The sequence below is a fragment of the Canis aureus genome, chromosome 2, assembly GCF_053574225.1.
Source record: "Canis aureus isolate CA01 chromosome 2, VMU_Caureus_v.1.0, whole genome shotgun sequence".
In the NCBI taxonomy this organism is placed as follows: domain Eukaryota; kingdom Metazoa; phylum Chordata; class Mammalia; order Carnivora; family Canidae; genus Canis; species Canis aureus.
In genome coordinates this window covers 39,815,156-39,829,879 of record NC_135612.1, presented here as the reverse complement: position 1 = coordinate 39,829,879, position 14,724 = coordinate 39,815,156, and the positions used below count along the sequence as shown (strand labels likewise).

Below are 14,724 nucleotides of genomic sequence, written 5' to 3'. Positions count from 1 at the left end.
TGCAGCTCTCCCAGCCCAGAGACTCAGCTTCTTTGAGGCATCTAGGGAGTTTATTGTCACTAGAATCTCTCTCTCAAGAATCCACTTATTTTGAGACTTCCAGGTCTCAAAATAAATGTTAGCGGGTTTCAGCTTTTTAAGAACTGAGTAAGACTGACGTTAGGTTGTGTCTCTTTGTGTGTGACATTCGGTGAGAGAAGCTGTGTGTTTCAAGCTTGGCAGCTTTCCAGACAGGCTCCACCCATCCCAGGACTTCGCTCTGGGACTGGGGATGGGCAAGGTCTTGCTAGGAAAGAGTACAGGTTAATCAGTCATGTTTCAGGGACACCTGGGTGGCTCAGTGGTTGAGCGTCTGCCTTCGGTTCAGGGCGTGATCCCGGGGTTCAGGGAGCCAGTCCCGAATCAGGCTCCTTACATGGAGCCTGCTTCTCTCTCTGCCTGTGTCTCTGCTTCTCTCTCTCTCTCTCTCTTTCTGTCTCTTATGAATAAATAAATAAAATCTTAGAAAATGAGTTTCAAAGGCAGGCATATATTCATTGGCCCATTCCTCATTACCCTGCTAGGCATCAGCGCAGCCAGGTGTGTTATACCACTGCTTCGTGTGTTTTCACTTAGAGGATTTCTTTTGCTCAGCCTTTTTTCTTTTAGTGGAGCACTTCATTCTTATCCAGAGCCTGCTGATTATTCTTAGTCCTGCTCCTTAATTTAGTTCATTTCTTTGCTCACCACTAGCAAGTGAAGCCGAGGCAGAGGTAGAAGAGAGATCAAGCACCTTGTTCCTCACTAGCTCCACAGTTAAAATATGTAGAGGGCAGGTAGGCGGACAGTCGCAGGACCTACCAATGTTACTATATTTTAATTTATTGGTGATTTTCCTAGCTTTAATGGGAGTTAGTGGTGGTTTCTTTTACAGATCAAATTATTCTGAAATGGTGGATGTTAATTGTTTTGGTTGATATTTTAAAATGACATTTGAGTTCCGTTTGCTACAAATGTACTTAGTTAGATTGACCATTTTCTTTCATTTTTCTATTGCGCTTGCTTTGCCATCACCTAGATTTCTTGGCTCTTACACTAGCTATGACTACTTGAAAAGGAGCACCAAGTGGTAAGACTGGCATTGATGTGAGGCTGTTACATAAGGTGTCCCTCACTGCATCACTGGCATTATGTGCACTTTCAGATTTTAAAGTCCTCTTCAAATGTTTAGCATAAGTGCCTGAAAGCAATGTAACAGTGTAGTTTTAATAAAGCCAATACAAGACTAGACTTCTTCAGTGAAATTTTCTATGAAAGTACATTCCAAATGTCTGTTTTGTTTGTGCACATAAAGCCAGTGCAGCTTTGGCTCTCTGCAAAGGTTTAGATGGCAGTGTTGTAATTATGGGTCTATTTTAAAGATTTCTTCTGTTTGAATTTTATGTGCTACATATTAACAATTGGCAATCTGAAAAAAATAAGCATGCATGGCACAATTTAACTTAAATGAGCCTTGTAAAATTAAGCATATCTGCTACTCTAGCAGTTGTTAAATGAAAAATGCATCTAGTAAATAAAGGTCAATTTCCAAGTGAAAGGTGTCCAGTGTTTTTAGTGTCACTGGAACACAGCCACACCCATTTCATTTATATATGATGGCTGTTTTGGGGCAGAGTTTGAATAGTTGTGAGAGAGACTGGCCCAAAACACCAACAACATTTACTGTCCAGCTCTTTACTATTAAAAAAAATTTTTTTTTAATTGCCAACCTCTGGTCTATAAAACCATTTTTTTTTTTTTTTTTGGTAGCGCTCTGTGCCAGAAGCCAAGGCGTTTTATACCTTAGATACCAAATCAGAAGTGAATCTAAGGAAGATTTGGGCCAATAAATATTTTTTTCAAAATATTTGGAAGACTTTCTCAAACTTCTCAATCATTACTGTTTTTTGTAAGCAACACAATTAATATTACAAGTATACCCAAAATTTCATCTGCCTTTTGGTTGCCATCTTCTGGATGTTTTACTAATATTCTTTAAGTATCTGTGCTGTCTTTACATTTCTTGTGCTGATAAATGGTTGAATTTGTTTGTACATTTGGGTAGAGTTAGCCATTTATACTCATAAGAATATTTTTGTGAAATTCTAGATTTTTCTTTAACTCAAGGATACTTAGAGGATGAGAACTTATTTTGTAAATGTGAATCTATTTTCATATGTTGGCATTCTCTTCATTTTTTTCACAGGGGAAAGTCTCCTGAAGCTGATGCCCCTGATAGATCATTTGGTGAGAAGCGCTATGAGCCAGTCCAGGCCACCCCCCCTCCTCCCCCATTGCCCTCCCAGTATGCCCAGCCTTCTCAGCCCGGTACCAGCTCCTCTCTTGCCCTCCACACGCATGCCAAGGGGGCACATGGTGAAGGTAGGAGAGTTAGCATTCCTGTTGTAATAGAGTGATACTTAGAAAATTGAATTCTTGCAGTCTGTAAGCAAAAGGGTTTTTCATTAAAAAATGCATACATGAAACTTTTAGGCTGAGAACAGTGAAAACTAAGGGTTTTGGTAAATAAAAGTACATCTCCTGTTTTTATGACTATGACCAATGTATCAGACCAGCCTTTTAGCTAAACAGATTTTAATCTATTAGATTAAAATAGACTTAATAGATTTAATTAGATTTAATACTAGATTTTTTTCTATTAGACTAAATAGATTTAATCTATAGATTTTCATATTTTACTAGCGCAGCTCAGTTTCTGGAAGTATTTGTTTGCCAGTATGTCTGAATCTAAATATTTGAATGGTAGTTTGTAAAATTACGGTTATGCTCCTTCCTCACTCGTAGATATAGGAAAGCTTTGAGGTTCCATATAGCTTGTGTCCCTTAGCACCTTGCAGTTAGGTACTGTGGCGGAATCCCAGCAAGGTGGCCAACAGCTCTCTCGTTGGTTCATCTTAACAGCTGTGCCCTGAGTTTCTGCCCGCACTCTCTCCTTCACAGCTCTCTGAGTGGTCACTGTTTCCCCTGACCCATGTGATCGCTGGCCCTGGGCCTGGCTCCTCTCCTGCATCCTGCTTGCATCATCTTTCCTTTTCCCTCTGCCCTTAGACATGTGCACTCAACTAGTCCATTGTTAGAGCACCTTGTTCTGTCCCTGCTACCTCCTCAAACTGTGTCTCTTTGCCTTCCATCAGACTCCCCTCCACCCCCCCAAGAGGGCCTACTGTCTTTACCTCCAAATGCTGCTTGTCTTATTTGCCCTTTCAAAAAAAGGATGGTCTATTGTACCCTAAAAATATACTACAATTTATCAATTATCCTGTTGTCTTTTTGCTACTACAGATATTTCTCTATTATTTACGTAGGAGTCAAATTCTAGGACAAGTCTTTAACCAGATGAGCTGTAGAGTCTTAGTGGCAGATTGAGCTTATTACCTCATGTTAGGAATTTCTTTCCACACTGTGCAGATAAAGTTTTAATTCTTGCCAATCCTTAAGTGCCCTTTTATTTCTTTTTCTTACCTTTTTGCTCTGGCAAGGACTTTGAGTAAAATGTTGAGTGGAAATGATGGGAGCAGACATCTTTGCTTCCCCATCTTAGGGAGAAAAGATTTATTATTTCACCCATACCACGTTAGCTATAGGTTTTTCTCATAGCTACTGTATTATGTTTTGGATGTTCCCTTATTACCTTCCAGTTTGCTGAAAGCACCTGGTCACATGCATTAAGATGATCATGACATTTTTCTTCTTTATTCTGTTAATATGAAGTATATTGCTGTGTTCACAGAAATTTGGGTTCTTTTTTTTTTTTTTTTTTTAATACAGTATCCTTGTCTGGTTTGCTATCATTGTTGTGCTAGTTTCATAAAAGAGAGCCTAGGACATGTTCCCTCTTTCTCTTTTTTTCTGAAAGACTTTGTTTTAGCATTGATGTTATTTTTTCATGAATAAGTTGCTAGAATTCAGTTGATACTACTTGATACTGCCACCAGTGGTACATGGAAATTCTTGTCCCGCATCTTTGCCAACTCTTGACATTACCAAACCGAAGTGTTGCCAATCGAATGGGTGTGAAATGGTATTTGAGGCATTTGGGATTACAAGTAGTGGGGTTGAGTACCTTGTATGGTAAACTGAGCATTCCGGCCTTCACTTCCATTGTTGCCTCTGTGGAGCTTTGCCCATCTTCCATTTGGTAAAATTTTTTCCTTTGGGTGTATAGGGGTTCTTCAGAGGTTTCAGATCCTAATCCTGTGCAGTTAAATCGTTGTAAATAGCTTCTCCCAATCTGTGGCTTTCCTTTTGGTTTTAGTTAGGTGGTGGTGTTTTGTTCGTTTTTAACATAGTGGTATTGTCATTCTGTTTATAATTTGTTACAGATGTTGGAGAGAGGATACCGAGACACTAGTCTCGGGAGGCCTAGACTCTTAGCAGCCTGACCCTGACTCCAAGGCAGCAGGATACGCTAGAGCACTACATGTGTCCATGCCCCTCCTGATCTGTCAGTATCACAGACAGTCACCAGGGCTCAAGAGCCACCTTCTGACAGTGTGGACCCTGATCTGGGCCGTGACTCCAGCACTGGGACAAATTATTATGGGAGAGATCTCAGAGGGGCTGTTGAAACCTCTGAAGAGGTTTTAAAAATGCTTATATATGTTTATTCTTTCAGGTAATTCAATATCACTGGACTTTCAGAATTCTTTAGTGTCCAAACCAGACCCACCTCCATCACAGAATAAGCCAGCAACTTTCAGACCACCAAACCGAGAAGATACTGTTCAGTCTACTTTCTATCCACAGAAAAGTTTCCCAGATAAAGCTCCAGTTAATGGAGCTGAACAGACTCAGAAAACGGTCACTCCAGCATATAATCGATTCACACCAAAACCATACACAAGTTCTGCCCGGCCATTTGAACGCAAGTTTGAAAGTCCTAAATTCAACCACAATCTCCTGCCAAGTGAAACAGCACATAAACCTGACTTGTCTTCAAAAGCCCCTGCTTCTCCCAAGACTCTTGCAAAAGCACATAGTGCAGCACAGCCTCCTGAGTTTGACAGTGGAGTTGAAACTTTCTCCATCCATGCAGATAAACCTAAATATCAAATGAACAATCTCAGCACAGTACCTAAAGCTATTCCTGTGAGGTAAGATATTTTGCCTGTTTCTTAGCCTTGTGATTTGTCTAATGTGAGTGTGGCATAGTTTATGTGATTTGGGACTTAAAATGAACATTTTAACTTCAACTTTAAGCTGAACAGTGTTGTCCAAAACGTTGTTGTGATGAATGTCGTTATGTACTCACAAGGGGTACAAGATAATAAAATAATAAAACTCACAACCAAGTGTGGTCAGTAGGTGTTGTCATTATCCATATTTTACTAGGAAATGAGGTTGAGTGACACTGCAGTTTGAGCAGAGTCCCACAGCTAGGATGAGAGGAGCTTACATTCCACATCTGACCTCAGAGCCCAGACTCTTAACCAACCAACCATAGCTTCCCATAACCTCTAACCTTGGGCTGGTGAGATACGCTTGGAGAATATCTGAAAATCATCATAAGCATCTGTGTTCCTTGTCCACTCTGTTCAACAGTGACGTTAGAAATAAAAAGGTAACAACCTCAAAATGGTTGTTAAAAAATCAGTAGCTCTTTTTAAGTTTTAATGAGTAAGCTATCTGAGCAAATGAGACAAAGCGAGCTTCCCTGGATCTAAACCCATATGCTCGTTTCCCTCTTGTCCTGATGTGGTGACTAACCAGACCCATTCTGGCCACACAGAAGCTCATCTCAGCCTCAGCTTCCCAAATCCACTTATATTGTCAAGCCACCTGTTGAAACAGCAGGGCCAGGAGGGCCACCTGCAGTCAGCTTCCCAAGAGCAAGAATGGTCCTGAAAACGTACTGCCTCCTTGTGAATCTTTCCAGTAGCGGAGGCCGGGAAACCTGTTCTCTCTCACACACAGCAACATTGTCCGTGGTGCTCTGGTCGTGTGGGAATGAAGCTACAGCTTCCCTTCACATACTTTGGCATTCCAGCTTTCTGCTCACCTTTAGGTTGGGACTCAAAATTTCACTCCAAGAAGTCTTGATAGCCTACATTATTGAAGCAGTCATTGAGACTACATCCCCTTGGCCTTTGGTATTCTCTGTGTACTAAGTGAATATACTGTGTTTTTCATGGGTGCTTGACGTGTACCCAGACCAAAGTATTACCTCGTTGTGCTGTAGAAGCCATTGATAGCAGGGGCTGTTTGATACTCAGGGAGTGCTGAGAAAAGGCCATAAGTATGCAGGCTCAAAATCCTAGGGAGGTGGGGACTCTAATTAATACTTATCAGGTCTTAGATGCTTTCAGTTCTAAGATGCACCGTTGTCTTATGTATCCCTAAGAAGGAAAAAAAAAAAGTGCTACCAATTAAACCATGACTGCTAGTTTTAAAACACAAAGTTCATGGATGTTAAGAGGTGTTTCTTAAAACCAATGAACTATAGTAGTTGGGCGAGCAAGGTAGTCAGGCTTTGTACATCCTGGTTGCAGAAATCAGTAATGAAGGGAAATTGATTACTTATCTTCAGAAATGAAATTGATTTCTCCAGGAAGAATATGATTTATTATTTTCTTGAGTAAAATGGGTCACTGAAAACTTCTTGATGATACAGAGAAATCAACTAAAATGAAACCAACTGTTAGAATTGTAGTGGAGATGCCTGTGTATCATTGAGGTTTACTCATCGGTTGTTTCTGACCTCTCAGCCCGTCAGCTGTGGAAGAAGATGAAGATGAGGATGGCCATACTGTGGTGGCCACAGCCCGAGGCGTCTTTAACAACAATGGTGGGGTGTTGAGTTCCATAGAAACTGGCGTCAGTATCATCATCCCCCAAGGAGCCATTCCGGAGGGAGTCGAACAGGAAATCTACTTCAAGGTCTGCCGAGACAACAGCATCCTCCCCCCTTTAGATAAGGAGAAAGGTGAGTGTGCTTATTTTTCTGTGTAGTTACACTAACTAGAGTTGCCCTCTGTGCTCTTCAAAGCTTGTATGTAGCACTCAGTTGAGAAGATAATCTGGACCCCTTTGCTACTTTGCAACCCCAGCATGTTCCTCCCACGGGGGAAGGGAGGTGCCCTGCAGTAAGGCGAGGGGAGAGGTGAGCACACTGGACTTGTCCACACAGTGGACGTTACTTTTGATGCGAAAGTGACTGTGATGATAGGTGATAGGCCTTCAGGCCTTCCTCCACCTATCTGCTGGGTGGTCTTAGCTGACCTCACCAAGTCTGTCTTTGTGTGCTTCACCCCTTGCCTCTCTGGAGATGGGTCTGGGTAACACCCAGTCAGAAACCCTTTGCTCCCTGCTTGTCTCGTGAGTGTAAAAAGAAGCATCCTGGGGCAGGTGCTCATCACCCAATCCTAGCACTGGTAAGGGCTCAACAGAGTAAGTAAAGAATCCCTATCAGATATTACCATGCCTGTTTCTGAACTTCCGAAGGAATCTAGGAAAGCTGTTATTTTTCATAATTTTTCTGTATCCATCAGGACAATGTGATGAACTGTGTGTCAACTTCTTTTGAAATCTTGTAGCAGTTGCTTTACTTCCTTACATACATCATTTTAGCTCAGTTTCTTACATTTTGTGGAACACGAACATAACGTAGGTCCCTTAAACCACATCTGCGGCAAATACAACATTTAAAACATCAGATAAAAGTAACATTTATAGGAAGTACATTTGAATATATTTTACAAAAACTCCATGATCGAATGCAGTTACCACCAGCTACCTGTGGCTATTTTTGTTTATATCCTTTGTTGAAAATTTTATTGAAAACAAAGGATACAAAATAGAATACTATTTCACCAAAAACTTAAAAAGGAGAAGTGATAGACATAAACGGTTTTGAAATGAACTTCTAATGGGCTAACATTATCCTTTGTTGTGATGGTAAGGAAATTACAGATTATTTTAAAAATCATAGAAATGACTATAACATTACTAGGGTGAGGCAAAGTTCCTGTTTATGTTAGAAATATGCATATTCTCTACTTTGTCATAAATTTGATTCCCAGATTAATTTTTCTGCAAGAAGTTTTCATGTAATATTTTTTTCTAATTTTTCCCTTCAAGGTTTTACTTAAATTCAAGTTAACTAAGTATTAGTTACAGGAGTAGATTTTAGTGACTCATCATTCACATACAAACCCAATGCTCATCACAACCTAAGTGTCCTCTTTTATCCCCAACACCCATCTAGCGCACCACTTCCCTTCCAGAAACTCTCAGTTTGTTCTCTGTACTTCTGTTTTGCCTCCCTCTCTGTTTTTGTCTTATTTTCCTTCCCTTCCCCGATGTTCATCCATTTTGTTTCTTAAATTATCTGTGATTATTTTTAGTTGGAATGTGCTAGAAGTGCAAAATACACCCTGATTTCAGAGATTTACTATATTGATTATATGTTGAAATAAATATATTTTTGATATATTGGGTTACATGAATATTAAGTTTATTTCACCTGTTTTTTATTTCAGTGTGGCTACTAGAAAATTTTAAATTTTAAAATTTAAGATCCCATGTGTCTTCATTGTATTTTTATTGGTCACTGGAGCTGTAGAGAATTAACTGCATTTGGCTTTAAAGCAAATCATATGAACATGGGGGTGTGAGGAGAACTGTGGTCTGGAAGGAAGAGGCCATCTAACCTGTCACTCCCACTCCCTCTCCAACTGCAGGTGAGACACTGCTGAGCCCCTTAGTGATGTGTGGGCCCCATGGCCTCAAGTTCCTGAAGCCCGTGGAGCTGCGCTTGCCACACTGTGCGTCCATGACTCCTGACGGTTGGTCTTTTGCTCTAAAATCATCCGACTCCTCGTCGGGTATGCTGTCTTCACTCTGTCCTTTGGGGGCTTTGGGTACTGTCATTGATTAATCCCTGGGCTGTTGGAGCTACCCATGCTGTTTGTGAGCAAATCTCTACCTCTGTTCCTGTGGCCTTGTAGGCATCACCAGTGCTTTAAAATTTCCTTGTGGTGCATGCATAAATGAATATGGAAAGGCTCAGAAGTTTCTGCCTTCTAAACATTGATGATTTGGCTAAAGGTTAACTGTTTCTTGAAGTTTAAGAAAATTATTTGTTCTGTCAAAATTATTAAGATGCAGTGAGAGAATTGTTACTGCCCTGTATATATAGGCATTTTCATCTTATTAAAATGATTTGATTCCTTTATTCCATAATTTTTATTTTTGGTTACCATTCTTTAATTTCTCAACCTACAAAGTATAATACACCAGAGAAACTTGAAATACAAAAAATACCTCCACTGTGATCATACTTGGCCATGGTTTCCCAGTGTAAAACTCTTAAGTATCTTCTATTATACACACTACTTTTAAATGGCTTTTTGCTCTTAAGGTCATAGCTTCAAAGCTTCCATTGCATTTTCACATTTCTCACTTCCTTGGGTGACTACATCAGTTACCAGTTGAAACATTCTATGGTATAGATGGTATAAACATTATGGTATAGATCACTGTAATTGAATCTCATATAGAAAAATAAGAATTTAAAGTTTTGCTTTTGAATTTTAGTACACCAGGTAAGTATTATTGCAGTTTGAATATGAAATAGAGCTTTCAGGTATAGAGATAATAGGAACATGCTCTATTAGTACCCAAGATTAGAAATTATATATAAATCTATATTTCCTGATACCTATAAGTAGAGCTAATAAATTAATTCTATTTATATTTATTTATTTATTTATTTATTTATTTATTTAAGGATTTTATTTATTCATGAGACAGAGAGAGAGAGAGGCAGAGACACAGGCAGAGGGAGAAACAAGCCCCATGCAAGGAGCCCGACATGGGACTCTATCCTGGGACTCCAGGATCATGCCCTGAGCTGAAGGAGGCGCTAAACCTCTGAGCCACCCGGCTGCCCATAAATTAATTTTAATACAATAGATAGTAGAGCTATTTCCTCAGGGACTCCACTGAGAAGCATTTTATTAGCCTAGTTTGAATTAATGAATTAATATTAATGAAGCTGCATTTTAAGCATATATTCTGAAAGATTGCAGCATGAGCTCTGATTATTTTCTAAACCAATATAAGAATCTTTAAATATTTTTCCCCAGATATTATATGAAGCATAAGTGATTTCTCTGTTTGTTATTCCCATATTTTAAGCTACAGAACATACATTATTTTGTTAGATTGAAACAACTTTTTCCTGTGTTAAATTTGAGTACATTCACCTAGAACAGAAATATGTTTGTGTGATCTTCTGTGGCTTTAGAATGCTTTGCTACTATAAATTTCTTTTCAGAAAGTCAAGGGTAGATTTTTGATAATGACTGACTTAATCCCAACAAAAGTTAGTATACTAGAAAGAAACTCGAGCCAGAAGTTAAGATTTTTTAATTTACTTTCAAGAGTTGAAGCTCTGCTTCATTGCCTAAACAAACTGTTGTTATCTGCAGTATGGCATAAGCCCAAATAAGTTTGTGAAGTGATTTAGCCTCTGTTTAATTACTATGTTTTAAACTGCTGTGCCTGTCGTGAGTCAGACACCATCAGGTGATGTACAGCTCAGTGTGGGCAGGGTCTCTCAACCTTAGCACTTGTTGACATTATGGCCAGATGATAATGCTTTGTTGTCGGAACTGTCTTGTGCATTGTAGAACTTTTAGCAGCAGCATCCCTGGCCTCTACTCACTAGGTGTCAGTTGTGACAGGTAAAACCATCCCCAGACATTGTCCCATGGGGGTGCAGAACAACTCTTGGTTAAGAACTGTTGCTGGAAGGAAGGCAAAAGTCAGTAACTTTTGTATACTTACCTTGGATGCCATAGAGACATCTGCCTTGACACTTGGTGTCCACTACCCCGGGCTTCTTAATTCTAGCTATTGATCTCAAATCACCAAGAGCTTATTAAATTCAGATACTCAAGCCCTGCTTCAGATTTAACAGTTGATGGGTTTTCAGAGCTCCATGAATGATTTTGTTGTACAGCCAAGATATCAGGGTTGAGAAGTTCTTGGTCCAGACGTAAAGTGATTTGGGGGGAGGTAAAGGGGAAGGAAGGGTCTTTAGGAACCAGATTCTGCAGAACTTTCAGGCGTTCATTTGTTAGTCTATAGTTGAGTGTGAAAAATAGGTTCTCGTACTCAGTTAATTCTTGTCCCAACTTTCAAAAGTGCTGTTAATAATTATGTGGACCTAGGCACCAGAACTATGTCAGGCATGTATGGTCACCCCAACTTCTGTTCATTGTTTGAAAAGGCATAAACTTGAAAACACAATAAAAGAGAAATCTGAAGCTGCTTTGAATCCTTAGATTCCAGTGGGTCTTCATTGAAATACAGCACTTAGCATTTTGATCCAAGTGCATATGCTGAAGAGATAGGAGAAAATTGTATCTGAGGATATATATTCATGTTTGCCCCATGATTACACAGTATCACAGCTAGCGATTTTACCAACTGCAAATGACAAGCACTTCTTTTTATCTCCTAGGTGATCCTAAAACCTGGCAAAACAAGTGTCTTCCTGGAGATCCAAATTACCTTGTTGGAGCAAACTGTGTTTCTGTCCTGATTGACCACTTTTAATTCTTAAAATATAGGAACTTGATTAAATAATGTGAAACTGGGTTAAACTTACTAAATCTAAATGGAAGCACTCTATCAAGTATTATACTTTCCTTAGAATTGATACTGCAGTTCTTAGTATTAAGCATTTTGTCTGAACAGATGAAGATTAGTGAGCATGCCCCTGCACCGTGGTCAGAAAACATGCTGCAGACTGCGTGTTTGTGATGGAAAAACCGTCAGTATTGGCTGGAGGGTCAGAGATGGTTTGCTTTGTAATGATTTTTGTACTTTTTTACAGTCACTGCTTACTTCACTGATTTCCGTTAAAATACCAGCCAGTAAATGGGGTGCATTTGAGTTTTATTCTTTCCAAAGTACACTGTTTCAAACTTGATTATGGCCCTGGCTTGGCATACACATTTTATTTTATTATGCATGAGGTAATATGCACACATTTAAAAAATATACCTGGAGCATATAAACCAGTGTAGTAGATTTAACAGAAATGTACAGCAAGGGGAATTTGTAGCTTTGGGGGGGTGGGGGGGATGGTAGGGAAGTCAAGTGAAGACAATTACTTATTGTATATGGAAACACATTTTTTTAGGGAAGGACACCAAAGCATGTGAGACTGGTTCTGTGGCCTCTTTGGATCTATAAATTAACCATATCACCACAGACATACTAACCAGCAGGAATGCCTTACCCTCATATTTTTAATTCTTAGATCATTCTCTCTGTGTATTACTAAGTTTATATGGCTTTTGTGCACATCTAGTTACTGTATCATGAAAAAGATTGAGTAAATTGTGGATTTGGTGGTTTCAGAAATGTATAATCACCCAGAGAAAATAATGGTGTGATTTGGGGATTCCCCACCCCCCACCCCCACCACCCCCACCAAGGGGCAGTGGTGGTTTTTCTGTTCTTTTGGCTATGCATTTGAAAATTTTGACATTTTAAGGATGCTTGTACATAATGCGTGCATACCACTTTTGTTCTTGGTTTGTAAATTAACTTTTATAAACTTTACCTTTTTTATACATAAACAAAACCGAGTTTCTTAAGGCTACCTTTGTATTTCTCTCCTGTACCTCTTGAGCCTTGAACTTTGACCTCTGCAGCAATAAAGCAGCATTTCTATGACACATACAAGGTCATTTTTTAAAGAAAAAGAATGCACAGAGTTGTTACATTTTTAAGTGCTGCATTTAAAAGATACAGTTACTCAGAATTCTCTAGTTTGATTAAATTCTTGCAAAGTATCCTGACTGTAATTTGTGATACCATGCTGTGCCCTAAAGTGTATTTTTTTACTAATAGACAATTTATTATGGCACATCAGCACGATTTCTGTTTAGATAATACACCACTACATTCTGTTAATCAATCATTAGGTGTGACTGAATTTCTTTTGCAGTTATTAAAAAATCTCAAATTTCTAAATCTGCGGAATAAAACTTTTTAAAATAAATTGCTGGTTTAGTCTCTTTGCCCATTGTTTCTAATTTTGTGCAGCTTTATTATATTACCCTGTTTAAAATCCCGCACATTGGCCCTCATCACCTGTTTACCCTGTCACCTCAGGCCTGGTGGGGCACCTGCCACAGCCGATGCACTGTGATGGACGAGCAGTGCTGGTCCCTGAGACCTTGAGGCAGAGCGAGAGTCAAAGGAGGCTGACTGCAGAATCCTGGGCAGTGTTCCCACTGCATTTGTAAATATACATACAGTTAGTATGCATTTGTGTTCCTTACAAACAGTTCATATGTAGTTTGTATCCTGCTTTTTCCCAAAAACATAGCATGGGCATTTTCCTATGTTGTTATATTTAGGAGTAGAAAATGATTTTTGATGGCTATAAATATTCCACCATGATTGCCATACTTATTTAACCACCGTTGTATTGACATTTACATTGTTGCTAAATCTACATTTATGTAGATTTTTACTACATTTATGTAGATTTAGCCTATTTGCTTCATCTTTTTTTATCATGGTTAAAATGTATGTACAGTAAAAGTATCCATTTTAGTGAATAATTTTCCAGATTTTGACAGACATACAGTTTTAAAACCATTACTATTTTTTTTAAGATTGTATTTATCTGAGAGTATGAGCCAGGGCGGGAGGAGGGGCAGAGGGAGAGGGAAAGGCAGACTCCCCACTGCTGAGCAGGGAGCCCAGAACCTCGGGATCACAATCTAAGCCAAAGGCAGACACTTAACCGACTGAGCCAACCAGGCGCCCTCCCTGTTACCATTTATTAACAGTAGTCATCAGTTTCATCATCTCCCAAAGTTCATGCTCTCCCCTGCCCCCCCGCCTACTATCCCTGTAGTTTGTCCTCCTCAAGGGTGTCCTGTCCATAGGATCCTGCGGTATGCAGCCTTGAGTGTGGCTTCTTTGACTCAGCATGAAGCATTTGAGATGCACTTAGGAAGTTGCAAGTATGAGTGGTTCTTTCTTACTGTGGACCAGGTTCCACCATGTGAATGCACCTACCTCTGTTTATCCAGCCCCAGGCGCAGGTTTGGAGATGATGAATAAAGTACATAAAAATGCTACAAATGTATTGCAGGTATAAACTGAACTTTGTAAGAAACTGCCACCCTGCCTGCCAGCATGCCATCCTGTCCTGCATCCTGCCACCTGTCTCGGAGCATCCAGTGGCCCCAGGCCCTCACCAGCAGTTGCTGTTTGTGATAGTTTTATTTTAGCCTTTCTAACGGGCTGTCTCCGGGTGGGTTTGATTTGCATCTCCCTATTGTATTGGCTCATGATATTGAGTGTCTTTTCATTTATCTGCCATGCATTCTTTGCTGCAGTATCTGTTCAGATCTTTTCTCATTTTTGCAAATTGCATTGTTTACTGTTTCAGGAGTTCTTCATATCATCTGAATGCAGGTTCATTATCAGATGTGTGATTTGTGAATACTTTCTCTCAGAGGTCTCTTCGTTTTCTTAATAGTGTCTTTTTATTAATTTTGACAGAGTCCAGCTCATTCATTTTTTATAGATCGTGCTTTTCGTGTCCTGTCTGATAAATCTTTACCTAAACCAAAGCAGAAAGATTTGTTTCAAAAGTGTTATAGCTTTAGGTTTTATATTTATGTCTCTGATCTATTTTGAGTTCATTTT

General features: G+C 39.4%; 1 protein-coding gene across 17 annotated transcripts in view; it reads left to right on the top strand.

Moving 5' to 3' along the window:
* The window catches only part of TJP1 (tight junction protein 1), a 249,173-nt gene extending 236,116 nt beyond the window's left edge, over positions 1–13,057 (top strand). For 8 of the 17 annotated variants that reach the window (XM_077869236.1, XM_077869174.1, XM_077869262.1 and 5 more), the window contains 6 exons: positions 1,058–1,108; positions 2,225–2,400; positions 4,655–5,132; positions 6,744–6,961; positions 8,718–8,861; positions 11,507–13,057. In XM_077869236.1, the coding sequence (XP_077725362.1) occupies positions 1,058–1,108; positions 2,225–2,400; positions 4,655–5,132; positions 6,744–6,961; positions 8,718–8,861; positions 11,507–11,601 (1,162 nt within the window). In that variant the 3' untranslated portion in view covers positions 11,602–13,057. The remainder of the gene's footprint in view (positions 1–1,057; positions 1,109–2,224; positions 2,401–4,654; positions 5,133–6,743; positions 6,962–8,717; positions 8,862–11,506) is intronic. The other 9 variants (XM_077869278.1, XM_077869205.1, XM_077869254.1 and 6 more) reach the window with 7 other exon arrangements.
* The last annotated feature ends 1,667 nt before the right edge of the window (positions 13,058–14,724 follow it).